Source organism: Bufo gargarizans, chromosome 1 (genome assembly GCF_014858855.1).
Source record: "Bufo gargarizans isolate SCDJY-AF-19 chromosome 1, ASM1485885v1, whole genome shotgun sequence".
Classification (NCBI taxonomy): domain Eukaryota; kingdom Metazoa; phylum Chordata; class Amphibia; order Anura; family Bufonidae; genus Bufo; species Bufo gargarizans.
In genome coordinates, this window is record NC_058080.1 from 433,019,954 (window position 1) to 433,047,787 (window position 27,834).

At 44.7% G+C, this 27,834-nt stretch overlaps 2 protein-coding genes across 3 annotated transcripts in view; one reads left to right on the top strand and one right to left on the bottom strand.

Annotated features, from left to right (window-relative positions):
* Positions 1–6,611, bottom strand: part of SPATA6L (spermatogenesis associated 6 like) — a 33,670-nt gene extending 27,059 nt beyond the window's left edge. For both annotated transcript variants that reach the window (XM_044272063.1, XM_044272054.1), the window contains exons 1-5: positions 6,564–6,611; positions 6,236–6,376; positions 6,019–6,156; positions 4,340–4,388; positions 2,980–3,021 (exon numbers count right to left, since the gene is read on the bottom strand). In XM_044272063.1, coding sequence (XP_044127998.1) covers positions 2,980–3,021; positions 4,340–4,388; positions 6,019–6,156; positions 6,236–6,274 — 268 coding nt within the window. In that variant the 5' untranslated portion in view covers positions 6,275–6,376; positions 6,564–6,611. The remainder of the gene's footprint in view (positions 1–2,979; positions 3,022–4,339; positions 4,389–6,018; positions 6,157–6,235; positions 6,377–6,563) is intronic.
* Positions 6,612–6,712: 101 nt separating this feature from the next.
* Positions 6,713–26,755, top strand: CDC37L1 (cell division cycle 37 like 1). Its single transcript, XM_044272075.1, has 7 exons — positions 6,713–6,846; positions 8,702–8,973; positions 10,468–10,552; positions 12,542–12,657; positions 15,234–15,356; positions 18,470–18,634; positions 20,331–26,755. Exons 2-7 carry the CDS (start codon positions 8,707–8,709, stop codon positions 20,424–20,426), a joined length of 852 nt encoding a protein of 283 aa, XP_044128010.1. The 5' UTR covers positions 6,713–6,846; positions 8,702–8,706; the 3' UTR covers positions 20,427–26,755.
* The last annotated feature ends 1,079 nt before the right edge of the window (positions 26,756–27,834 follow it).

Consider the following 27,834-nt stretch of genomic DNA (forward strand, 5'->3'; position numbering starts at 1 on the left):
TGCCTCCTATCTTTTGCCATATCTTGCGGATCGTGGACCCATTCAGGTCAACACACAGTACAGAGTAATGCACCACAGTACAAAGTTCACATGGCCAACTCTTGTGTTTTGCGGACCCGCTATTTGCGGTCTGCAACACGGGCACTAACAGTGCCCCATATTTACCACCAGCTACAATGCATCATATAACACATCAACAATCCCTCCCATACATGACAGCTGAGGCACCCCATATTTCCAGTAGTAGCATTTCCAGCAGTAAAATGTAATCCCTATATCTATAAGAGTTTATCTCTTTGTGCTGACTGGAACATAAGGATAATATTTTGTACCTATTTTCAATGGCTTAGTATTTAGAAATACCCCTTACTGAAGGAAGTGTGCATTCTGGAGGACAAAGGCCCTGATTTATCAAGGCTGGCGTGTGCTACACCGGCCTTGATAGCGCGTGCACTGCCAGAGGAGGCATGTAATATATGACGTGGCGCAGGCATCCTCTTAAAGTACCTGCCTCCTCCGGCTCTCCGTGGGCCGGAGTGAAATCTTTAGCAGCTTTAGATCTCAGTCATTATTTATGCCAGTTTCTACTGTAAATAATGATGAATTAGCTGGGGGCTTATGGCCTCACTCTACCATCCCCATGCCCGTTTTTTTGTAGACTTGGCAAAAGCAGTGTAAAATGTAGCTTGCGACTAGAAATGTTACAAATGCACGACTTTTCTACTATAAAAAGTGTCTGATCAGCGTGGGGCCCCATCGCCAGAATGGAGGAGGCAATCACGCAAGCCCGCCATTCAGCTCTGTGAGACTGCTGAGGCTGCAGCGGTCCACAGTATATGGAATAAGTTGTCTTAATGGTACAACCCCTTCAGGATTTGTAGGGATTTATATCTTACAACACTTAGGTAGACATGAATGAATTTTTTAAGATAGTTAGAAAAGAAGTCCACATAAAGATGGGCCAATTATGAAAATCGTCTGGTCATTATAACAGCTCTTTTCTAGAAGAAACCTTCAGTGCCGGGTATGCAAATTATCAACTTTTTCTACATTACCACATTATATTCAATGCATAACCAAAAACAGCTAACTAAATATATATTATTATTATTATTTTTTACACTTTTACAACAGAATACATGTGTTTTTTGATCAGTAAAACAAGCCTCCCGGCATGCTCATGAATGTGTAAATGTATGAATGATTCCCAGATGCCACATCACGAAGAAGCATTATGTTCTTAATCTCTGTCTCTGGCTTTTGAACATACAAAAAAAATTTAAGAGGTGTCTCTTTCAAGGTTGCTTTGAAGTAGGTTCAGATAAGCCTCAAGCAGTAGATGAACTAGCATTTTGTACAAAATGGCTTCCTTTAATCCTTTTGATGAAAGACACTTCCACCAGTCAGCTGTTGACATGCTTTAAGAAAACCTACAAATCTTTTGTGAGCACCTAAAGATTGATTACACAAATCAAATACACATGGAAAAATCTCAACCTACATATGAACCGAGAAAGCTGAATTTGTTTCAAAGCCCATAAGAAGCTTTAAATTAACCAATGCAGTTGTGCTAAGACATAGAGGAATGTAGGTGTTATAGAGGAGCCACAGTACTAATCTTCGGGGGGCTCTGCATGACCAAATATTACATGGATGCAGATTTTTGTAACAATACACTTTGCTTACAAGAAATGTGGGCTCGGATAGACCTGTCAAGTCGGACATGGAGAAGCCATTGGGGGAGCCACCATCGTGACTCTTCACCTTGTTCTTACGCTCCCGGCTTGTTCTTAAGCTATGTTTCTCATCTGGCAGTGCTTCAGAATTGAACACCAGAGAGCCTTTTGGTATTCCATGGTTCCTGTGCTTCAGGAGGCATGACTCTCCTCACTGGTTCCCTTTAAGGCAGTTGTCCCATTTACACTGTAAGGCCTCTTTCACACGGGCGAGATTTCCGCGCGGGTGCAATGCGTGAGGTGAACGCATTGCACCCGCACTTAATCCGGACCCATTCATTTCTATGGGGCTGTGCACATGAGCGGTGATTTTCACGCATCACTTGTGCGTTGCGTGAAAATCGCAGCATGCTCCTCTTTGTGCGTTTTTCACGTAACGCAGGCCCCATAGAAATGAATGGGGTTGCGTGAAAATCGCAAGCATCCGCAAGCAAGTGCGGATGCGGTGCGATTTTCCCGCACTGTTGCTAGGAGACGATCAGGATGGGGACCCGATCATTATTATTTCCCCTTATAACATGGTTATAAGGGAAAATAATAGCATTCTGAATACAGAATGCATAGTACAATAGCGCTGGAGGGGTTAAAAAAATAAAATAAAAATTTAACTCACCTTAGTCCACTTGTTCGCGCAGCCCGGCATCTCTTCTGTCTTCATCTGTGAGGAAAAGGACCTTTGATGACGTGACTACGCTCATCACATGGTCAGTCACATGATCCATCACCAGTCACATGATCCATTTTTTTTAACCCCTCCAGCCCTTATAACCATGTTATAAGGGAAAATAATTCTACACCACCTAATAATCTACACCACCTTGAACCCAAACCTGAACTTCTGTGAAGAAGTTTGGGTCTGGGTACCACAGTCAGCTTTTTATCACGCGCGTGCACACGCGCGATAAAAACTGGACAACAGAACGCAATCGCAGTCAAAACTGACTGCAATTGCGTACCTACTCGCGCGGGTTTGCCGCAATGCACCGGGACGCATCCGGACCTAATCCGGACACGCTCATCTGCAAGGGGCCTTATTGTTTACCACCGGTAGAAAATAAGTGGTCTACAGTTTTTGTGTGAGCTGTGCATTACCAAAATTACAGTAACTTGACTTTTGCAATACATAATTACCACACATAGAAATATTCACCTATGACAAAATATGCTTTGTGTACTAATAACTTTTATTGTATATACTGTGCATACATAATGCGACCAGGAGAATTCTAGGGTAAAATCTTACCTAATGCATTGAGTTGTATTAATTCAAAACCAGCAGTGCGCTCTGGAAAATAAGAGAAAGTTTCAGTGGAAAAATACAGTATATATCAACACCCAAAAGCAATAGAAATAATAACGGGTACAGTAACTAAGGTTGCCTAGAAATAAAACTTTCAATAATATCCAATATTAAAATCTACACACATAAATCCTGGATAAGGTTCTCACGGCACGCGGCGGACTGCAAAAACGGAGGCCTTACAATGATACATTTAGAGATGTACCGCACATATGGCAGATGTCCTGAGGGGTTGTCCCTATTTTATGACTTCTGTTATTAGGGTCTACTAGGGGCATGTTAGTCCAGGGCATAGAAGGTCAACCATGTTCTATTCATTCTTATGCATCTTGATTCAAGTCTGGCAGCTACAGAAACGGATGAGGTTAAAATAGTGAAACCCCATTTTCCCCCTCGTTTTGATACATGCCATGTGTATGTTTGTTGTCAGAGAAGTTGAAATATACTCTAAGAAAGAGGCAGTTTTGTCAAATTTAAAGAGTTCAAAGAGGTCGTCCCACAATCCCCATTTATCACCCATCCATAAGATAGGTTGTAAATGTCTGGTTGATCAGGGTTCCACCACTAGGACCCCAACAGTCAGTAAAATGGGGATCCTGTGCCCCCCATTCTTCGTTATTGTATGAGAACAGTTAGAAGGAGTTTTGAATGGAGAAGTGGTTGAGTGGATGCTAACAGAAGTATGTTCACGGGTGGCAGATTTCTGTGGCAGAACACTTTGCGACTGTCTTAGACACGTGAATGGCGTTTGTCACAATCCATGCACATGCTCCTCAAGCAGCCCCATTGAACAGATTGACAAAGTTTGTCTTACTATTTTTTATGACAATTAATATTGATCATTTTAAAGTATATCGATTGACAGTAATGGAAGTACTGAATTTTCATAACACCACTGGCACCATCAGCATCATAATGTGGCAAAGCATCACCAGCACCAGCCAACACATTGTGCAAGAGAAGATACTCATCAGTCCCTAGCATTAGGATAAGAATGGACAGATCAGCTGGTTGTACTGTATAAGCTCTTCGATTTTCTCAGTTGAGGTCCCAGTCAATGAAGTCCATATCCCCTAATAAGTCATATAGGTAGGGGCAGTGTAGTTGGAGCAACCCTGGTATAGGTACATACAGGTGTATGTAGTGAACAAAGTAACCCTACTATATGGTTTAGTTTAAATGTACATGTTCTATTTTTGAGGGATTTTTGTCTTCCACGTCAGTACCGCAAGAGAAAATGGAGTGGAAATGCAAAATAATAATTATCGTTTTAATCACAACTCTAGCAGTTAATGTCACTCACTTTCTAGTAATTCTACTACAGTTGCTGGGTCCACTGCCTTTTGAAAAACCTGAAAGTAGAGGAGAACATAAACAAATTAGTTTTAAACAATCTGTGATTAAAGACAAAAAACAGCACAATAAAGTACAATGAATTATTCATTCAAAAAGGGTCACAAATCTGCCGAGGATTCTAGACATACTGTGAATTTTAAAGCGTACCTGAGTTTTCAAAAAAGGTTTGCATAATGGTTGTGCTGCTTTGTACAATCATAACTGTGAAGGAGCAGGTGTTCTTGGGCTTTCCTAATGTCTTTCTCAGCTTAATTATTCCCCTCTTCAGCTGCACAGCTAGATGCATGTCACTCAGAAGCAGGGAGCGTATCCATTCTATGAACTCTGCCTGCACTGTACTGCTTTGACGTCCTTTCTCTTACTTCCCAATGTGTTTGTTGTCAGCTCCAGAGCTCACAGAATAGATAAGGAGGGGGAAATCACACTTACAGATGGCTCCTATAATCTTCAAAAGCTATGGAGAAGCTGTTCTTTTTTATCAAGCTCAGAATCTCAGCTAGCTCTGACACGCCCATATTTCTTGTATGCCGTCTTCTGAGTCTCTGTTACTAGGGACGGATCTTGCCTGGCAACAGGCAGTGGACTAAAACCTAGGTGGAAGTGAGACCCCTAGTGGCCATGACTTTACAACTTTTTTCAGACGGATGCAGGCAGTGTCGGACTGGGGTTCCTAGGGCACACCATTAACATTAATTCTGGGGGCCCACTGGACAGCTGCATGCAAATATTACCCAGGTCTCTGGGGAAGGGATGCTGACCAGCTTGTCTCTATACCTAGAAGTCTTCTCAACCACCTGATGCATCTATGATAATAAACTGGATAGTTTGATAAATAATCTGCCCAGTTTTATATGAATATAGGCTGGGTGAGGTACTGTGTGAAGTTTATCTGTATATATAGTGCAATCAGTCTGCTGCGTTATGAGCCACTTGTGCAGGGGATGAAGGACTAGGGGCCCACCTTGCTCAGGGGCCCACTGGGGGATTCACTTGTTACCCCGTAGGCCAGTCCGAGCCTGGATTTAGGCATATTTTTTAAATTATGTGATTTAGAAATTCACTAGTTACACCATGCTCTATTAATTCAATGAAATTGTGTGAAAGCACAGTGACTCTAAAATCCTTAACATACCCTACGGTCTGTACATCTTTATTTCACACATTGCATTGCATTATTCATGTGGATTTTCAGACTACCTCCGCAATATCTATACGCTGGGCCACAAGTAATGCATCTCAGAAAATTCTGGGTGGTTCTAGGTTCACGAACATCTTTGATTCTCAGAATGGTAGTTGCTAGTTCTTTTAGGGAATACTACGGAGCTACATTAGTGGTCTACGCAACACATACCACATCTGCCAAATTTAAAATAGACCTGTGATGGCTAACCTCCGGACCAGCACTCAAGCTGTGGTAAAACAACGACTCCCAAGATGTTCTCAGAACTCCATAGAAATGACGGGAGCATGCTGGGAGTCGTAGTTTCTCCACATCTGAAGTGCTGGAGGTTAGCTATCTGTGCAATATATTTTGGTAGGCACAGGCCCCCATCAAGGCACATAGCTATGGGGAACAGCTGGTGATAGATGACGCCAGTAAATGTAGATAAATGATGTCCTTCTCACCTTCTCAAACCTCATTTTTTCATGAAACAAGAGTGGGAAAACAGCTGGAAGGCACCTCGTCTCTTTAGACTGGGACAAAATACTGACACTGAGAAATATGTCATCTTTATCCGGCAAGAAGACTCCGGGGCATGTGACCTTAGAGAGAGAAAGAAATGAGATGCATGATGGCTAGGATATTACCTGGAATCTTTGAGGACAATACATCAACACTTACAGCATGGATCTGGAGCTCCACCACAACTTTCAGAGGCATGTTTCTGTTAAATAGCAGCGAATAATGCTTCAAACTATCAGGCGGGATGAATGGTGCATTGATATTAATGAGCCATTAGCAGTAAGGGGCCACACCTCGTATCTGAAAAAAATCACACAAACAATAGAATAATACTCTGTGTATATATATATATATATATATATATATATATATATATATATTCTTTCATTCATGAATACAAATGAGTTAAAGTATGAATGAATAAAGTTTGATGATCAGTCCATGAGAGATTATGAGTAATGATAGATGAATATAATATGATACATACCGTACTAGTGTATCTTTCCTGTCGCTTCTCAGTATCATAGAAGCGTCGCGTCTCCATGGAAACCCAAACAGGCTAAGCTTCACGCAGCCGCTCAGACGTCATCATCAGGCGCAGCCCAACGTGCTTTCGTCGCGCTTGCAGTGACGTACGCCTTGAGGAAGCCATCTTAGTTGAGGCACGCGTGTCTGAAAGCCGGAGGCATCATTGGCTGTGGCCCCGCCGGAAGGGCATTGTGGTACACGTCCGGTTGTATGTGCCTTTTTATGTTGCTTTCTGCTAGCAGGTAAGTGAGTGATTTGTATTAGGTGCTAGTTTATGTGCACGGGTCTGCCAGGTGTGGCGCTCTGTAAGGTTAGGTAACCGTTTGGTACTTTGTATATAACCTGTGTGCTTATTTTCAGTACATGATCCCTCCACTTGTCATGTGTGTACTTCTGTATGGTGACACCTAATGTGAGCAGATGTCTATACCAGTGGTGGCGAACTTCTCGCACCCTTATATTATTATATTGTTAAAACCATATAGACTAGGGCTAAACTGATGAAAGGTCCTCTTTAATTATAGCTCTGATACTTTACTAGGTGATCAGGTAGCATAAACCAGCAGTAGTGGTTCCCTCTGTTACCATAGTAACATAGGATGCTCCCATATTGCTGGTAGGAGTTGTAATCATGAGTAGGGATTAGTGAACTTCTGTTTTCAAGTTCGGCGTACGAATTACGGTCTGTGTACTGGATGTCTGTGGAGTCCAGTTCAGGAAAGGTGGAGGGGGGGGGGGGGTCATGCAAAGGAGTTTGATCTTTACAATTACACTGCTAGCTGTAAACGCATAGAGACCCGAGATCCATGGTGTCCAAGATTAGAAAAACAATATCTCCTTCCCCCCCCCCCCCCCCCCCCCCCAGAAACAACGCCATTCTTATCCACGGGCTGCGTCTTGTATTGCATCCTAGCTATGGATGACCGAATCGACTTCGGATGAAACATCCGAAGTCGATTTGCATAAAACTTCATTCCAATACTGTATAAAGCAGGAGCTCTGTACAGCATTAGAATGTATTGGCTCAGATGAGCTGAAGTTATTGCTTGGCAAAGTCTCGCGAGACTTCGGGTAATAACTTCTTAAATTAATTTGTACTGTAAAAAAAAACATTTCCCGAACTCTGGTTCGATTCCAAGTGGTACCGTGGAACCGAACCCGATAAAAGAGAAGGGTACCGAACGCGAGTTCGGGTGGCTGACTGCTGTGTGTGCAGATCTCCTGCAGCTGCAGGCGAGGGGAGCCAGCCTCCTGAATCCAGCAGACGTCTAAGTAAGGGGAGCATTCACACGATCGAATAAATGGATCTGCATCCGTTCCGCAAATTTGTGGAACGGGTGCGGACCCATTCATTTCACAGTGTGCTGTCCGCATCCATTGTTCCGTTTTGTAGCTCCGCAAAAAAGATAGAGCATGTTCTATTCTTGTCCGTGGTTGCGGAGAAGAATAGGCATTCTCCATATTGCGCCGGCCATGTGCGGTCCGCAAAATGAGGAACGCACACAAGGCCGGTATCCGTGTTTTGCAGATCCACAATTTGCGGACTGCAAAACACTTACGGTCGTGTGTGCACCCTAAGAGTCTGCTGGATTCTTTGAATGCTCTTATTGGCAGACATCCATTGTTGTATTGTGCCCATTTTGCAAATTAAGCCTCATTCACACGTCAGTGTTCTCCACGGACAGCTCACGTCCCCATTCATTTTAATGTGTGTATTCTCACATTAGTGTTTTAGCATGGTCCATGGGTCCGTGTTTTCAGCACGGATGCATGCTCTCTTTTGTCTGTGTTCACGGATCCATCACGCCCATTATAGTCTATGGGTCCGTCGGATGCCATCCGTGTTGCATCCATGTTTCACGGATCATTAGCAAGAGATGCTTTAAAAATTAGTTTTGAGCTGTTCGGTGTCGGTGAAACACGGATTTGAACACGGACGTGTGAATGAGGCTTTGGTGCACACTGTGTAGGACTATGGACTAGAATGTCCCAGGAGATCTTAGTTTAGTTCCTGGTAAATACATGGATAAATCCAATATCATTACTTTGCATTTAACACTATGAATATATCTGCATTTCTTTCCCTTAATAAAATAGGTGGCATGGATTATCCTTGCCAGGAGCTGTATGAGGGTGACAGAAGTTCCTTGGCATGCATGTTGAGCTTGGCAGAGGCTCAACAAAAATTGAATAGTTTGGCACTTCATAATTCAGAGTCCATAGATCAAGAACATGCCAAGGCCCGAGCCGAGGTGTCAGAACTGCAGCGTAGCGAGGAGGAATGGAGACGGAAAGAAGCTGCTTTGCCACTGGGGGAGAACGGGGGAATGTCTTCTTCGGATGCCTTTAGTCAAGATGTTTTTAATAAGGTACTGTAACACGTTACTAAGTCTTAAGTACACCAGCTTAAGGCTACTTTCACACTGGCGTTTCTGGGTCCGCCTGTAAGATCCATTTCAGGGCTCTCACGAGCGGCCCAAAACGGATCAGTTTAGCCCCAATGCATTCTGAATGGATAAGGATCCGTTCAGAATGCATCAGTTTGCCTCCATTCAGCCTCCATTCCGCTCTGGAGGCGGACATCAAAACGCTGCGGCGTTGTAGCGTTTTGATGTCCGCCTGAAGATGCGGAGCCAAACGGATCCGTCCTGACTAAGTCAATGGGGACGGATCCGTTTTCACTGACACAATATGGTGCAATTGAAAACGGATCCGCCTCCCATTGCCCTTTTTTTCTTTTTTTTTTTTTTTCTTCATGGTAATGCAAACGGATCCGTTCTGAACGGATACCAGCGTTTGCATTATAGGTGCGGATCCGTCTGTGCAGATACCAGACGGATCCGCACCGAACGCAGGTGTGAAAGTAGCCTAAGAAGCCTTCTTCGAAAGAAATCCCAGGCTTAAAGGAGTTCTCACTTCAGAAAATGGCATTTATAATGTAGAGAAATGTAATGTAATGCAGAATTTACTTACTGTGGGACAAAATCTTAAACTTTTCTGTAATATCCCCTGACAAATCTAGGCATGTAGCTCTTTCCTTGGGCCTGGCTGTGTCCTGCAGCAGATTCATGTAGTTCTTTAGCATATATGTCCTTAAAGGATAACCGTCATATTTTTTTTATTTGCTAGTTTATTAGAGCTGGGCATGTATACCTGAGTTAGGCTGTCAGTGATTGCCAAAAGATCTGTAATTACCTTATAATAACAGCTTTTATTAGTGTCCTCTGTCCCTTTCCACTGCTCCCTTAAAAGACAGTTGCTATGGCTCATCTGTCTCCGGCTAGGAAGACTGAGGGGTGGTCCTTCACACTGCATGCCTGCATTATACTTCAGAGTGAGGAGGCGTGTCTCTCAGTAATCCAATCTGATTGGCTGTCAGGAAGCTGCTGGCTACAGCAAGTGTGTATGGGAAGTGAGGGAAAGCAGTTTTGGCCTCAGAGAACTGGCAGAGGAGCCATCTTGAGAAGGTCCTCATATTGTAAAGGAAAACAGTGGTATGAGAAGAAACTAAAGATTGCTTTATGCATAATGCTGCTGCAGCAGAATCATATGCTAAAACTGATCCTTTTTTTTTTTTTTTATGAAAACCTGACAGTTACCTTTTAAAGTGATCTATGCAGTGGAACCACTAAAAGGTCCCATGCAGTGCAAACTGTAATGACTTAAGGGAAATGGCAGTATACGCTTCACTCAAGCTTTTTTTTTTTTCTTTTATTCTCTCCTCAGAAGGGTCATTCATAATTTTCAAGCAATATGTTTTGAGCCCCAGATATTTTAGGCTGACGGCTAACATGCTCATACTGTCTTAGTGCATTGCCATGTTCAGACACATATTTAATGCACTTCTGTTTCCCTCTGTGCAGAGCTTTATCAATCAGGGTAAAAGAGAGCAGGAAGATGAACCATTGTCTTTTATACAGAGATACGAAGGAAAAATTCGACATTTTGGTACGTAGAACTATCCCCGCATTTTTGTGATTTCGCGTAGTCCATGTCATTTTCCATTTCATCCACCATGACGGCTACAGATGAGATTGACCCCTTGACCTCTGTAGGGCCAGGAACACACAGAGAGAGAGAATTGAAAAGCCCCCACCCACTCTCTCCCGTCAGTGTTTCCTGTCCCTACGGAGGCCTCCCAGGAGGGAGGTGAAGAGTTTCAGTTTTATAATTTTTTATTTTATTTTTTTATTTTTATTATTATTATTATCTTTATTTTATTTTTCTTTAAATATAACTGGAGATTGGCTTACCAATCTTCTCCTCTGCCCTCCCGCAGCTGCTGCTAAAGCTGGGCAGAGGAAATTAGGGTGATTCTCGTCCCTGAGATTGGGGGCCTGTTCTCACCCCTTGCTGCATGGTCTCCCTTCCCTCCGGTGAGGAAGCAGACCTGTGAGAGCGGGATGCCGCGCGCCTGAGGGGGCGGAGCCAAGATCTAGCTTTCGGGTTCCCGTTGAGGTCCAGAGGGGGCAGAGCTTCCCCTTAGTGACTGGTCTGTTTTGCACCTTAGCGAGCTAGCAATTTTTATTTTTATTTTTTTTTCATCCGTGTAGCCCTTGTTTTTTTTTTTTATTGAAGATATACACATTATACGGACCAAATAATAGTAACTGTTTTATGCAGTATAAAAGTAAGAGACATGTGGGTGTCAAGTCATTGCGTTCCAAAGAATGTAAGGAAAACAGAACAAAAATAAGCAGCAAATAATACCCTGGTGGACTTGTAATAGTTTGGCAGAAAAAATAGATGTGGGCATGAAAAAGAGTGTACCGTTATATCAGAAAGGGCCGCATACATGGGGTTGAAATCGGAGTCTGGGTACATATGCACAAGAAGTTTAGCGGGTGGGGAGACTACTGCGAGAAGGGCAGAACTGAGGAGTGGGTTTCCAAAGTGCGATATGTTCCGGAGTCAAAATAATAGAGGAAGAGTAGTAGGTCCAATAGAGGAACAAACCCTGACCATAATGTCCATAATCCAGGAAGGCACAATAGCGGCCCTTAGTCATAGATCAAGTGAATAGAGTGGTCTTAGGAGTCTATCCTGGGATCTGGACACATGTCCCAATCAATTACAACATAGAAAAGGGCAGTAAAAACGACGTGCTTGAATTTACAATCGAGACAATTCTATGATTGAACATGAATATCCAGTAACAAGCTCTCCTGGCATCACCTCCTCTTGGAGACATTAACCCGCTCTATGCCTGAAAATCCAAGTCCAGACTCCAGATATTTGACATGGGCGGATCTCTCTGATACTTGTATACATTAGAAGGAATGCTTACTTGGGCCTTTAAAGCACCGTTAATCCTCATCCATTGATCCTGCATTACTTATTGTCTATACAGTAGGCTGTGTGGGCAGAGCGCATTTACAACATGTACAGCATATGTCGCCCCACCTGAAAAAACTGAGAAATGTCGTTTTTTTTTATTTTTTTGTTGTTGTTTTTCTTTGTCAGCTGCAACTAAACTAGTAGAAAATAATGAAGCCAAAGTATGGGTTCTCTATGTTAAAAAGAATAAACCCTCACCCCTTGAATTGGATTTCATGTGCCGCTGCAGCCAGTGACTGGCCTCAGCGGTGATGTGTCCCTAAGTGGGATGTCATAGCTGGGTCACCTTCCACTTGGGAGCATGTCATTGGCTGTTGCAGTGCCTGCAGCCTTGTCCGTGTGGAACTTGACAGACCGGAAGTCCAGTAAAGACGGCCCAGGAACCAGAACGGAGCAGCAGGGGAATACAGATTTCCCCCCCCCCCCCAGGTACCACTGGCTGGGCGAAGCAAAAAAATAACAATCCTGGACAACCACTTTAAGGGCTACCATTTTTCACAATACTAATTCTATGCATATTTTTCCAAATGTAAGGGACACATCTGTGTATGCACAGTACTAGTACTATAGGTTACTGACCGCTGTTTTCCATCTTTTCAGGTATGCTCAGCAGGTGGAACGACAGCCAGTGTTTCCTGTCTGAATACCCTGACCTTGTCTGTGAAGAAACTGCTAGATACCTACAACTGTGGTGTTACCATCTAGAAAGTGAGCAGGTATTATCGCCACCACTTTGGATTACCCGTGGCAGTTAATTTGTCTGATTGCTGTAACATTTGCTTCGTTGCACATCAACCCTTTTTTATTCGTATGCATTATATTGGAATGAAAGCATGTGATGTACATCTGTGTATGGGCGCATTTATTATACCCAGCGTCTATTAGCCAAGACTCAAATGATTCAAGGCCATTCCTCTTGGGCTTTGCCTAAACCAAAGCAAGTCCGACCCCGATGTAAGTGGGTTTTAATTGATCAAGAATCTTGTATTGGAAGATCCGAACGTATTAAACCTTTGATTTGTATAATGGGCTCCATTTAAGGTAGGTATGCACGTTCTAACACCAGAATACTATAACATGCCGCCCTTTGCATGGCGTTTGGCCATGATAACAATGAGGTAGACCTCTTTGATCAGCTGTCTGAGTGTATGGAGTGTGGATCCCATATACATATTATAATGGATCTGTACTCCACATGCTTGGACAGCCGAGCAGAGGAATTGAAAGCCAAAGGTACAGAGTGCTCTGAACGTGTTTGTAAAAACACACATTTTCCTCTAACATTATGGCTAGCAGTATGTACTGAATGCAATGTGTGCAGCTTGCTCTGCTGGCAATATACCAGTATAAAGAAACTGCAGATTCCAGGCACTGTACTCTATATAGAATAGCATGTGCTATTTAGTATACGTAATCAGTACGCATAGATGCCTAAAAAACTAGGACCAATTACTGCTTCCAAGTAGGTCAAGAAAAGCATATTATAATGTTAATAAAGCCTTACATTCCCTTTTTAAGTCGGCCAGCAATAACTCCAGAGAATGTAGAGTTAGGCTATAGCTACACAGCGACACTTGTCACGGCCAGTGTTGGATTTCTTGCGACTTCTGCGGCGATCCCATAAATTTTTATGGGATCACCGAGGCTAAGCGAGCCTGGCTGCAACAGGTGTCGTGCGACCATTGTAGCCCTAGCCTTAGGCCACTTTCAGACGAGCGTGTTGAAATCCGTCAGTATTGTGGCTCAGGATCCTGATGATATACCTTCAGTATTGTCATCAGGATTTACAGGCGTAGCTCTTCCTTCCTTCGTTATTTATGCAGTGCACACACTGTAATGTGCGTATTTGGAAACACATCCGCACAAAACTCTGACATGCTGCGGATTTCAAATACTGAAGGAAATTAATCGCCCATGTGCATAGCTCCATTCATTAACATTAGGAGCGGATTCTGGTACATTAAATCCGGACTATATATACGTATTGCAAATACGCTCAGCTAAAAGCGGTCTTGGGGTAGGTTCAGACACAGTTTTTTGGAGGAGATTTTGAGGCAGATTTCCCTTTTGGTTTTTCAGCCAAAGCCAGTGACAAGCGCCCTGTGTGAAAGACTCGCGGGGAGTGTCTGTAGCATCAGGTCTCTGCCTCTCCTTCCCCTCGAACGTCATAGATCCAAGCCTGCTTTAAAGAGGACCTTTCATGGGTTTGTAGTAAGTGAGATAAATATCTGTACCTGCAGGGTACCCCCTGCTGATGCTGCCACCCTGCCTGGCTTTTTAAAATAGCGCTCCTGCGCTCAGTATGCTAATACAGAGCATCGGAGCAATGAGGAGGAGAAGCAGTCTTTCTCCGTGGGCGTCTCCTTCTCCCGTGGCTGTAGCGCTGTGCAATCGCAGCACAGAGCGTCACAGCCAGGGAGAAAAAAACCTCCCTGGCTGTGACGTTCTGCGCTGCGATTGGACAGCGCTAGAGCCCAGGAATAAGGAGACTCCAACGGAGAGAGACTTGGTCTCCTCCTCATTGCGCCGATGCTCAGTATTAGCATACTGAGCGCAAAATTTGTGGGGGGCCATAACTGGGCGCAGGAGCGCTATTTAAAAAAAAAAAACAGGCAGGGTGGCAGCATCAGCGGGGGGTACCCCGCAGGTACAGATATTTCTCACTTACTACAAACCCATTAAAGGTCCTCTTTAAGACCTGCTAGAAAAACCCCACCCTAAGACATGGCATCGTTGCTGACATCATGTCTACAGGCCAGGGTCCAGAAGAATGCGCAGAATACCCCTTTAACATTGAGCTCCCTTCTAGCAGGTTGCTTAATGATGTCCCAACTTCTTTTAATCCACCAGTAACGGCTATGATAGTAGTGAAACTGTCCTTTACATGCAATGAAGGGGACATTAGGATGCATTGTGGTGGTGGACCACTACTCCTGCTGGGCCTGCAGCACATATAGTATGTCCACTCTTGATCTCATTCCAAGTTCAGCTTCAAATGAAATTGTCTTCTGCTAGACTGTAAAGGTTCTGTTTAATTAGAGGTTCTTTATTGTGTTGTAGCCTGGGCTCAGTGGACTCTTGCTGAGAGACCGAAATATTAATCAGCCCTAGACAGACATCGCTTGTGCCACTCTTCAAGACACCCTTTAGTACATCCACATGCCTTAACAGGGTAACTAGACAGTTACTGTAACTCCATTTAAGCCATTATAGTCTGAGTATGAGAATGAAATATACTGTGATTGCTCTTCTTTAGCTATGAATATAATATTACATTTGTGTGACTTTCCAGAAAAAGGCACTTATGGAACAAGTAGCCCATCAAGCAGTTGTCATGCAGTTTATTATTGAAATGGCAAAGAGCAGTAATGTGGATCCTAGAGGATGTTTTCGGTTATTTTTTCAAAAGGCCAAAGTAAGTATTGCTACTGTTTTTAGTAACATAGTACATAAATAGAAAAATACATCTGTCCACCAAGTTCAGCCTGTTATCCTGCAGAGGAAGGCAAAAAAAAACCTGTGAGGTAGAAGCCAATTTTCCCCCACTTTAGGGGAATAAAAAATTCCTTTCCGACTCCAATCGGGCAATCGGAATAACTCCCTGGATCAACGATCCCTCTCTAGTAGCTATAGCCTGTAATAATATTACACTCCAGAAATACATCCAGGCCACTATCCACTATCTCTATCTTAATTTCGTATAGCTTGATAGTAGTTGGAGGTCTGTTTTCTTTCTGACAGTCTTCCAAGTACACTGTATGCACACAAATTTAAAGCTTAGCATGTTGTATACCTGCAACTGCCACCAGAGGGAGTTTAACTGTCAAAGGGGTGGTTTCATTACAATAACTCCCGTTTAAATGACGCAGCGAACTCTGAGTACAAGATGTCAGCTATCTGCAGCAATACCATAGAGTTGAATGGAGCAGCAGCACATGTGTGTCTGCCACTCCATTCAAACAAGGGAACACAGGCCTACGTTCTAGTGATCGGTGGTGACACCAGTGGTCAGACACCTGACCTGAAGTGGTTGTAAGGAAACAACCCAAATAACTGGATACTGGTGTCCTTTACTATCTTAGGCTGCTTTCACATCAGCCTTTTCCTTTCACCTTCTTCTGCTCCGTTATAGGAGCAGAAGAACGGAAAGGACTGATTTGGCACATAACTGAGCCGAACTGTTATAATTCCTACACCATTCACCTGATTTTAGATATAAATGCCCTCAAATTAAAGCTGACAGTCTGCAGTTAACCTGTACGCTCTGATGTCCTGGTACTTAAGGACACAGAGCGTACCTGTACGCCCTGTGTATTTCTGATCACCGCCGGGCAGTGATCGGAACCCGGTGCCTGCTCAAATCATTGAGCAAGCACCTTGGCTAAATGCGAGGAAGGGGGGGTCCCGTGACGGCGAAAACCGCAGGTCAATTCAGACCTGCAGTTTTGCGGCTTTTACATGTGGCGGCGGTTGCGGGCCACTGTGCCATCGGGTCCCCGTGGGGCTGTATGGGGTACCCGATGGCATGGAACGCAGCGGGATGCCTTCCTGAGGCATCGGCGATGCCTTCCTGAGGCATCGGCGCTGCCTTCTGGTGAAGAGCCTGTGAGATCCAGCCCCCTGGATCTCACAGGCTGGAAGCTGTATGAGTAATACACACAGTATTATTCATACAGCCAATGCATTCCAATATAGAAGTATTGAAATGCATTGTAAAAGGGATTAGACCACCAAAAGTTGAAGTCAGAAAGTGGGACAAAAAAATAAAATAAAAAAAAGTTGAACAAATAGTGTCGCCCCCCCTTCCCCAATTAAGTTTCATGTAAAAATAAACAAAAACGTAATTTTCCCCAAATAAAGTAAAAAAATAAATAATTGGGGGTGAAAGTAGACATATTGGGTATCGCCGCATCCGTTTCGACCGGTTCTATAAACATATCACATGACCTAACCCCTCAGATGAACACCATAAAAAACTGTGCTAAATAAACAATTTTTTGTTGTCACCTTATATCACTAAAAGTACAACAGTGAGCGGTCAAAAAGGCATATGCCCCCCAAAATGGTACCAATCTAACCGTCACCTCATCCCGCAAAAAATGAGACCCTACCTAAGGCTACTTTCACACTTGCGTTCAGTGCGGATCCGTCTGGTGTCTGCACAGACGGATCCGCTCCTATAATGCAGACGATGAGATCCGTTCAGAACGGATCCGTCTGCATTATATTTCAGAAAAAATTCTAAGTCTGAAAGTTAGTCAGACGGATCCGTCCAGACTTTACATTGAAAGTCAATGGGGGATGGATCCGTTTGAAATTGAGCCATATTGTGTGAACTTCAAACGGATCCGTCCCCATTGACTTACATTGTAAGTCTAGATGGATCTGTTTGGCGCCAGGCGGACACCCAAACACTGCAAGCTGCGTTCGGGTGTCCGGCTGCTGAGCGGAACGGAGGTCAAACTGAGCTATACTGATGCATTATGAGCGGATCCGCATCAACTCGGAATGCATTCGGGCCGTACAGATGCGTTTGGGGCCGCTTGTGAGAGCCTTCAAACGGAACTAAGCCTTGTAACATCCACAAAAAATAAAATATAATTCCCAAAATGATCCAAACATGAAGTTGACATATGGGGAATTAAAGTAATAACTATTTTTGGAGGTATTACTATGTATTAAAGGAGTAGAGAAATTGAAACTTTGAAATTTGCACTTTTTTCCTAATTTGTTGGTAAAGTTTGGTATTTTTTTTTATAAATAAAAATAAAAAAATTTTAACTTCATTTTACCAGTGTCATGAAGTATGAAATATGTGATGAAAAAACAATCTCAGAATGGCCTGGATAAGTCAAAGCGTTTTAAAGTTATCAGCACTTAAAGTGACACTGGTCAGATTTGCAAAAAATGGCCTGGTCCTTAAGGGGTTAAGGAGTTAAAGCACATCTTGTTCGTTTCATTTCAAATCCATTGTGGTGTGTATAGAGCCAAAAATGTTAGAATTGTGTCGATGTCTGTGTATATGTGTGTGTGTGTGTATATATATATATATATATATATATATATATGTGTGTGTTACAGACCAAAAGTTTGGACACACCTTCTCATTCAAAGAGTTTTCTTTATTTTCATGACTATGAAAATTGTAGATTCACACTGAAGGCATCACAACTATGAATTAACACATGTGGCATTATATAGCTCATAAAGAGAATGCCAAGAGTGTGCAAAGCAGTAATCAAAGCAAAAGGTGGCTACTTTGAAGAACCTAGAATATGACATATTTTCAGTTGTTTCACACTTTTTTGTTATGTATATAATTCCACATGTGTTAATTCATAGTTTTGATGCCTTCCGTGTGAATCTACAATTTTCATAGTCATGAAAATAAAGAAAACTCTTTGAATGAGAAGGTGTGTCCAAACTTTTGGTCTGTACTGTATATAATATATTTCTCAGTAGAAGTATGAATTTATAGTGTGTGTTGAATAAGCAGCTTAACTTTTTCCATATTTCCATCATTGCTAGGCAGAGGAACAAGGGTATTTTGAAGCTTTTAAAACTGAACTTGAAGCATTTAAATTAAGAGTTCGAATGCACACAGAATCTTCTAGATGTTCGGCGGCAATGGTGCAGAATGTATCTTTTTTATCAGACTATGGAAATGTAAGAACACAGTGTTTTAACCAACAGGTATGTATGAACATCTGTGATCTGCGTGTAGACTTTTGTATTTGCAGTACATTGTGTGGGTTTTTTATATACAGGACTTCCCCACACACGGCACTCATGATTTAGCAATCAGTAATTGCCACAGAATATATTTAAAGGGATTGGTCCATGTGACAGATTGGGGGTTTATATGTATAGTTTTTTTTTTTTTTTTTGTTTCTTACTACTTTAGCACAATGTTGGCATGTCTCATGCAAAAACAATTATTTATTCCATCACATTCTAAGAGTCATCATTTTATTCATGTTTCTGCCAGTGTAGCCATATACAGTTATTTTTTTTTTTTTTTTTTTTTTTTTGCGGGACAAGATATGGTTTCATTGGTACTATTTTAGGTTATATGGCACTTACTAATTAATGTTTTTTTTTTTGGGGGGGGGGGGGGTTCTTTATTATACGGGTTGTGTCAAACACAGCACTGTACAATAGATGGGGGTTACCCTTTTACAATTTGTATTTATTTATAAATAAACTTTAATAACCTTTTTAATTTTTTTTTAATTCTTACTAGTGGTCATGGCATTTATAATGCACTGGTATACCTTGTATACCACTGCATTATAGCCTATCACTGTTACTTGATAACAAAATAATACCTTGCAAAAAAAAAAAGCACTACAATATAAAGTCTTACACCTGCAGTCTCCTTGATACCTTCGTTCTCACTTTGCAGAGTCCTTGATCTAGACTCTCTCCCCTAAGCCTTCTCAGCTCCTGTGCTTTCTACCGGATCCACTGAAAAAGCTGTGCAGCCATGACACATCGACCATATTAAAGATCCAAGACGCACATGCACACACCATAGTGAACATCCAGCGTAGCCTGTGCAGGGTCTCTTCAGTCCCAGCAGCCGGTGCCAGGATTGATGGTGTGGGTGGGAGAGGCAGAACGGACTACACCGATACGGCCCTCCAGATGAAAAAAAAATTTGATTTGATTTCTATAAACCAAATTGCAGAACACTAAAAGTGCAAATTAATTGAATTTGATTAATCGGCCAGCCCTACTATATGCACGGCATCAAGTGAATACAGTACAATAGACCCCGCAAGCCGATAGGAACTGACTGTATCATAAAATGCTATGTTGCAGTCAGTTTAGGTCATGGGTGATGCGATTGGTTCGGGATATGTGGCAGACTCATAAGCCATGTTTCCTGGACCTAACATGGCCGTGTAAATCAGCCCTTTAGGGTTCTCTGAGGATTGGATTTAGAATTAAAGGGGTTGTCCAGCCGTTAATATTGATGACCTATCCTGACGATAGTTTATCAATATCTGATTGACTGGGGTCTGGCACCCATGATGATCAGCTGTTTAAAGAGGAGAGTGAGCTCCGCGTGACCGCCGCTTTCTCGGAAGTGCCTTGTAATACAAGTACTCGCTCTATTCAAGTGAACTTGTAATTACATTATACGTTCCACGAGGCGAGGGGTTGTGTAAAGACCAGGAAGCAGTACTCGAATGGAGCGCTGCCTCCTCATCAAACAGCTGATCGGCAGGGGTTGCCGGCGTTGGGCCCCCGACAATTAGATATTGATAGCCTATCCAGATGATAGGTCATGAATATTAACGGCAGGACAACCCTTTTAAATACCATTGTTATCAAGCAGGATAAGTCTGTGTAATTACACACTTTGGCTATTCTTTTAACACAGGATATTCCACAGTGTCATCTGAATACTGGTACGGATCATGTAAACCTTATGGAGCAGGTCGGAGAAGAGGACACAAAGATGATGGATATGCTATAATATCTTCTTTGGACAATGCTACATGGACTCGTGTTCTTATCAGTGACGGTTATAATACAGAATGCTGCACTTTATTTATTGATTTTTTTTTTTTCATTTTACTTCCAATGGGCAAAATCCTGAGAACAGATTGTGGTGTCTCTGCGTAAACCAAATGCTGCTATTTTACCATGTCAGGCAAAATAATGGAATTTAATGCAGTGCTTCTGCCAATAGTAGATTCGCCTTCAAGCTCCCCTATGGTTTTTATGAGGACAAGTATTAACTTGAATAAAGAGCTAATTACCTATTGACAGTATTTTGTGCAGATCTGGAATGCTTATTTTTATTCCATCATGAATATGATCGTTTTTTACGACTGGATCCATGACTTTACAAAGGCGGGGACAAGAAAAAATACATATTTTCTCATCCGTTCATTGGGGAACATAGGCTTGACCATGGGTATAGCTGTTGCCACTAGGAGGCGGACACTAAGCACAAAAGTGTGAGCTCCTCCCTTTAGCTATACCCTTCATACAGGAACTAAGCTAAATCAGTTTAAGCTTAGTGTCTGTAGGAGGCAGACCTCCCTGCTTTCCAGGTCTGCTAATTTTCTTCCATTTATTTTTATTCTTTTTTTCTTGTCTTCTAGCGGTATTTTAGTCAGTCCTAGCTGCCTGCACTTCCCACCCAGGAGACGGGAGACCAGGGGGTCCGCAAGCCCGCTGCTCCTTCCCAGTCTCTAGATGTCAAGGAGGACAAGAGATTCCTAAAGCCTCTGCATCCCGCCAGCCTTCGGATCACCGCGGCCGTCCACTACAAGTCCCCTCTGTTCCGGTGTAGCAGCCCTCCTCAAGGGGCCGCACACCGAAGGTGGTGATCCAGCTGGAGCCAGGGGGGCAGAAGACACCGGACGCGTGAGTATTTCTGGCCCCCAGAGTGCTCCCCTCCTTCCTCCCCCTTCTCAGGTTACCTTGAGCAATTCCCCCACGGAGGCCTTGTTCCCTCCATGCGCCTTTTTCCTGTCGGGAGAAGCCTCCGGTGCACAATGCCCCCTCTCCTCAGGGCCCTTCCTCCTTCTCGGGGTTTCTGGTCCCGTGCTCCGCGGGGGCCGCTGCTAATCTAGACCCCGGCTTCTCTGCGGCCTACTCCCGCATCGGCTCGCCGCGGGTTTAGCAACAGCTCTGTTATCCCGGAGGGGGGGGGGCCTTGGCCTCTTTAGCAGGGTCGGTCCTGCGCTTCCATGCAGTTTCTCCAGGGACCGACTCCATTTTGGGGCCGTGCATGAAGTTCTCCCCGCTTCCCCTCCTTCAGCTGTATCCTGGGGAGAATATTGGCACCTTTTCTGCCTCCGCACACATCCTGATTCAAATGCACCTCTGCGGGACTCTGGCTCAAGGCACCTCCGGACAAGCTGCATTGAGGGACACAGGCCGGGTAAGCTCTGTCTCCCCTTCCTACGGGGTTTAACCTACACCCCTCATCCTCCTACCTGTCACTACAGGGTACTCATTATGTCCAGGCCCCAAAGCAGGTGGTCACTTCTGTGCGCCATTTTGCTTGTGCTTCTTGTCGCTCAAAATTTCCATCCGGTCAGTTAGATCCCCTCTGCTCTTCGTGCTCTGCTCCAACGCCAAGTGGCTCTGCCCCTGACCCAGTCGCCCCTACTGCCCAGCCTATGGTAGAGCCGGAGTGGGCACGCTCCCTGTCAAAGATGGTACAGGACGTCTCCCATACCAACAAAGTCGTTGTGGAAATACTGGGGCGTTTGTCCGCAAGGCCGTCCTCTGACCAGTCCAGTCCAACTCTGGGGATCCTGGGGCTCATTACCATCGCGGCCATCCCACTAAACGGGCCAGACCATCCTCCCCCCAAAAGGGTATCTGCGTCTCCCGTTTCCTCTGCCTCTCCGCCACCTCCCAGAGAGTTTCACTCAGACGTGTCCTCCTTGGAAGAGGCATGTTCCGAGGAGAGGATTTTGTCTATCCTGAGGGTCAGTCTTCAAAAGTCTTCAAAGCTGTCCTCCATGGTGGATAATATCATTACAGCGGTTATATAGACCCCACACGCTCATCGGCCAGCTCGGGTTTTTCCTTTAGTAAGGTCCCATCGCTCTCTCAAATGTTTCCCCAACCACCAGGATTTTGATTCCTCTTTCCAAGGAGTGGAATTTTCCTGATAGACGTTTTGCCTTGCCAAAACGCTTAGACGTCCTTTATCCATTTCCGGAGGATTTGACTAAAAAGTGGTCGTCCTCACCTATAGTTGACCTGCCAGTATTCCGCTTGGCAAAACATAACACTTTGCCGATGGCAGATGGGGCTTCTTTCTCTGATATCGGGGCTAAAAAATTTGAATATTTTGCTAAATTTTCCTTTGAAGCAGTGGGCACAGCACTGCGACCGTTTTTAGCCTCTACATGGGTGAGCAACACTATGGGGGAGTGGGCAAATAATCTACTTTAGGGTCTTACCTCGGGGGAACTTTCCGATATTGCCCTGCAGCTCTCCCATGCCAGTGCATATATTTGTGAAGCCTCTATGGACGCGGCCAGGCTTATGGCCCACTCGTCAGCCCTTTTGGTGGCTATTCGCCGTACCCTATGGCTCTCCTGCTGAGAGGCAGATAATGCTTCAAAGTGGACCCTGACGGCCCTCCCCTTTACCGGCAGCAGACTTTTTGGTAAATGCCTGGACAAGATCATTTCTGATGTTACAGGTGGTAAGAGCACTCATTTACCACAGAACAGGGTTCGTTTCAACAAGTAAAAACATAAAGCTCTTTTTTTTGCCCCTTTCAGAGTTTTTCCAGCCCCAAGTGGCCAACCGACAAGTCTGCCACGGATCAGATGCACAAACCTTCCTTCAAACCTCACCCTTTCTCGCGTCCCTGTCAACAGGGCTCCAAGTCCTATAATCCCAAGACCTCCTCTGCATGATGTGCAGCTTCCAGTGCCCTCTGATCAGGTGGGTGGCTGGCTTCATCTGTTTCGTCATGCTTGGCTGGCTCACATCTCTGATGCCTGGGTGAGAGAGGTCATCACAGAGGGTTACAAGCTGGAATTCAGGTCCTTCCCTTTTATCCCGATTTTATCGCTTGTCTCCTCCTACCGCTCCCTCTGCCGCAAATTCCTTTTTTCAGGCTATTCACACACTGCTGCGGCAGGGCGTGATCGTCCCGGTTCCTGTGCAAGACCGTTTTCGCGGGTTCTACTCCAATCTCTTTGTGGTCCCCAAAAAGGAGGGGGCGTTCCGTCCCGTTCTGGACCTCAAGGCACTCAACCGCTTCCTTCGGCTCCGCCGCTTCCGGATGGAGTCCCTGAGATCGGTCATTGCGTCCATGGAACCGGGGGAGTACCTGTCCTCGATAGACATCAAGGACGCTTATCTTCATGTTCCCATCTGCCTCAGCCACCAAAAATGTCTCCGGTTCGCAGTTGGTCCCTTTCACTACCAGTTTGTGGCCCTCCCGTTTGGCCTGGCCACAGCTCCCAGAGTCTTTACAAAGATTCTGGCGGCGGTCATGGCCCTGCTCCATGCCAAGGGATATAGTGGCAATCCCTTACTTAGACGATATCCTGATAAAGGGTCCGTCCTTCCGGGCAACGGCGGACAGCCTGCGCATAGTCCTGGACACCCTGGAATACTTTGGATGGATCCTTAACCGTCAGAAGTCATGTCTTTATCCATCTCAGTGGCTAACCTCTCTGGGCATGTTACTAGACACCTTTCAGGCCAAGATACTCTTGCCCTCGGAGAAGCTATCCACTCTGTCTTCAGATTCCCCCCTTCTTGCGGCCCCGTCCTCTTCCCATTCGTCACTGCATGCAGGCTCTGGGTCACATGGTCTCTGCCTTCAAAGCAGTTCCCTATGCTCAGTTTCATACCAGGACTCTTCAGCGAGCCATTTTAACCAATTGGGACCGTTCCCTAGCCTCCCTGGATCGGCCCATACGTCTCTCTGCCCCGATCCGCCGAGCCCTCATGTGGAGGTTGGTTTCCCCGATGCTGATGTTGGGCCGCTCTTTCCTTCCTCTCCGTTGGACGGTGCTGACAATGGACGCAAGCCGGTGGTGGTGGGTGTTAGGAAATCTATCTGTTGAAGGTGTGCGGTCACGCGAGGAGCGCTCCCTTCCAATCAACATTCTGGAATTGAGAGTGCTTCGTCTCTCTGCTGCATTGGATCGGCCATCTCCGGGGACGTCCGGTTCTAGTTCAGTCCGACAACTCCACGGCTGTGGCGTACCTCAATCACCAGGGTGGTGCCCAGCAGCCATGACAGAAACGGCTCTGATTCTCAGCTGGGCAGAGAGCCATGTTCCAGCTCTGTCGGCAGTTCACATCCCCGGCGTCGACAACTGGATCGCCGAGTTCCTCAGCCGGGAGCGTCTCGATCCCAGCGAAATGGGCTCTTCACCCGTAAGTTTTTCTAGCCATCTGCGAGCGATGGGGTCGGCCGGACGTGGATCTCATGGCCTCCCGCTCCAACCACAAGGTCAAGAACTTTGTTTGCGGTCTAGGGATCCCATGGCCCTCACGTGCGACACCCTAGTGATTCCGTGGAGTCAGTTCATGTTTCCTTACGTGTTCCCTCCTCGTCCTCTCATTCCGCGTCTCCCCGGAAGATCAGGTCCGACAGTCTGCCTGTCATTCTCGTGGCCTACGATTGGCCACGCCAAGTGTGGCACGCATCTCTAGTCACCCTCGCCGTCGAACCCTGGCATCTTCCTCTTCAGGAGGACCTCTTGTCGAGGGACTGATCTTCCACCCAAATTTAGGGTCTCTACATTTAACGGCATGGCTGTTGAAGCCGCCGTACTAAGGGCTCGGGGTTTCTCTGATGCTGTTGTCCAGACCATGATTCGTGCTAGAAATCTGTTGTCTTCCCGAATCTACCACCGGACCTGGAAGTCCTACTTTAGTTCGTGCGAGCATCACCAGCTGTCTCCCATTTGTTTATCATTGCCGTAACTTTTTTGTCTTTCCTGCAGTTGGGCATGGACTGGCTGTCAGCTCCCTCAAAAGGCAAGTTTCGGCACTTTCCATTATTTTTCAGTGGAACTTTGCTTCGCTTTCTGCGCCCCTTTCCGTCCTCCGCTGAATCATTGGGATCTTAATCTAGTGCTCAGCGCTCTCCAGTCTTCACCGTTTGAGCCTTTGCAGCAGGTGTCGCTTCGCTTGCTGTCCTACAAGGTGGCCTTTTTAGTGGCAATTACTTCCATCCGTAGGGTGTCGGAACTCGCGGCCCTTTACTGTCGCCCTTCCTGATCCTCCATCAGGACAAAGTAGTCCTTCACCCTGTTAAGTTCTTCCTTTCGAAGATTGTGTCGGCATTCCATCTCAATGAAGAGATCATTCTCCCTTCATTTTGTCCTGACCTGTCTCACCCTCGTGAGCAATCGCTCCACACTCTGGATTTGGTACGAGCTGTTCACATCTATCTGTCCCAGACATAATCTTTCCGGCGGACGGATTCCTTCCAGAGGGGCCGAGACGAGGGCTGGCTGCGTCTAAAACTTCCATTTCCCGATGGATTTGTTTGGTCATTGTGGAAGCGTATCGCGTCAGTGACTGGGCCCCACCCTTCCAGGTTACTGCTTATTCTGCTCGAGGCAGTGTGGGCCTCTTGGGCAGTGCATCATGGGGCTTAAGCCCTTCAGGTATGCAAGGCGGCTACCTGGTAGTCTTTGCACACCTTTTCCAAATTTTACAGAGTACACACCTTTTGCGTCTTCTGACGCTTCTCTGGGGCGTAGAGTTTTGTAGACAGCGGTTCTCTGATTGGCCAGAGGTTCTTGTTTATGCCCACCCTTGGGATTGCTCTGTAACGTCCTATGGTCAAAGCCTGTGTCCCCCAATGATACAGATGAGAAAAAAAGATTTTACGGTAAGTACAAAAATCTAGTTCTCTTCCATTCATTGGGGGACACAGCTCTCCCACCCGTTCTATTTTAGAGGCCTTTTCTGGCCTGCGTGGTTCTGGGTTTGTTCATAGTTTGGTTTTTCCTGGTTTTTGTCTTGCTACTGCTTTTGCACTGACTGATTTAAGCTTAGTCCCTGTAGGAAGGATATAGCTGAAGGGAAGGAGCTCACACCTTTGTGTTTAGTGTCCGCCTCCTAGTGTCAACAGCTATACCCATAGTCAAGCCTATGTCTCCCAATAAACAGAAGAGAAACCGATTTTACGGTAAGTACAAAAATCTAGTTATTTCTGTAAGATAATGAAAATAAGATATGGCGACAATTATACCAATGTAGGAATCTCTTCACGTAAATGATTAATTCTTGCATTTTTAACATTTTATTACTATAAATCAGTACTTAATTTGAATTAAAGGTTTTATTCGCCTTTTGAGCATTATTAACAGTTTTTAAATCAATATAATCTATATAAATTGTGGCCCAGATTTACTAATCCTAAAGTTGGCATAGACCTGCACCAGATTTATCACTGGCTCAGACTGGATGACAAATCTGGTGCAGGGATGGACTCTATACCAGGGATCTGCAACTTTTGGCACTCCAGCTGCTGTGAACCTACAACTCCCAGCATGCACACTTACATGGCTGTTCTTGTAACTCCCATAAAAGTGAAAAGAGGATTCTGAAGGTTCTAGTGAACAGCTGGAGTGCCAGAGGTTGCTGATCCCCGCTCTGTACCAAGTGTTGGTTGGCTTACTCTGAGAGAGATTTTTACGCCAGAATTATGGTGCAATTTTGGTTCAAAATGGAGCATTTTAGGTCTGCCCCTTTAAAGCGAAGCCCTGCTTCCTTGTCGAGCATTTCAAGGAAAAAGTGTAGCAACCCAATATGTGCCAAACTGAGTCAATTTGCTCCACTTTTTGCGCAGACACATTAGTAAATCTGGACTATTGTCTTTGTTTATACATATCTTTTACAGCCTGTATATTAGTTCAAAAATGCAATTATAAAAAACGCATTTCCCAGGATGCCAATAACCAGTTATTGAGCAATATTAGAAAATTAAGTCTGCAGCATTGAGAATGCAGAGAGCCATGCATGGGCGTTCTGGAGATCCAACGTAATGTATTCCTTCGGACTGCAGCAGTAGCGCTCCAAAAAGTTTAAGGCCTTATTCACACATCAGTGTTTTCGGTCACTAGAAACCCAAAGCAGGACCAAAACGCAGAACCTGTGCAAATATTTCCAATATATACCTTATCTTGGTTGAGGATCCACCCCTGGCAAACCCTGATGTGTGAATAGGACCCAGGGGTTTGAGCCCACTGTGTATCAGGAATTTGAGGGTCCCACACCACACACATGAAATCTGGCCTGGCCTTAAAACTGTGTCATGAAGCAGCAATTCTGTTGATGAGGAAAAGTAATAGGCAGTGTAATCTACATTGGTAAGTCACATACAGTACAGTATGCATTGGCAGGAGCCAATGTTAGTCGGTGCACTT

Bases quoted from the DNA above. Each gene is read 5' to 3' on its own strand.
- CDC37L1 (XM_044272075.1), top strand. From the start codon at position 8,707: ATGGATTATCCTTGCCAGGAGCTGTATGAGGGTGACAGAAGTTCCTTG. The intron at 8,974-10,467 runs GTACTGTAACAC...CCCTCTGTGCAG, and splicing joins GTCAAGATGTTTTTAATAAG to AGCTTTATCAATCAGGGTAA. The intron at 18,635-20,330 runs GTATGTATGAAC...CTTTTAACACAG, and splicing joins CACAGTGTTTTAACCAACAG to GATATTCCACAGTGTCATCT.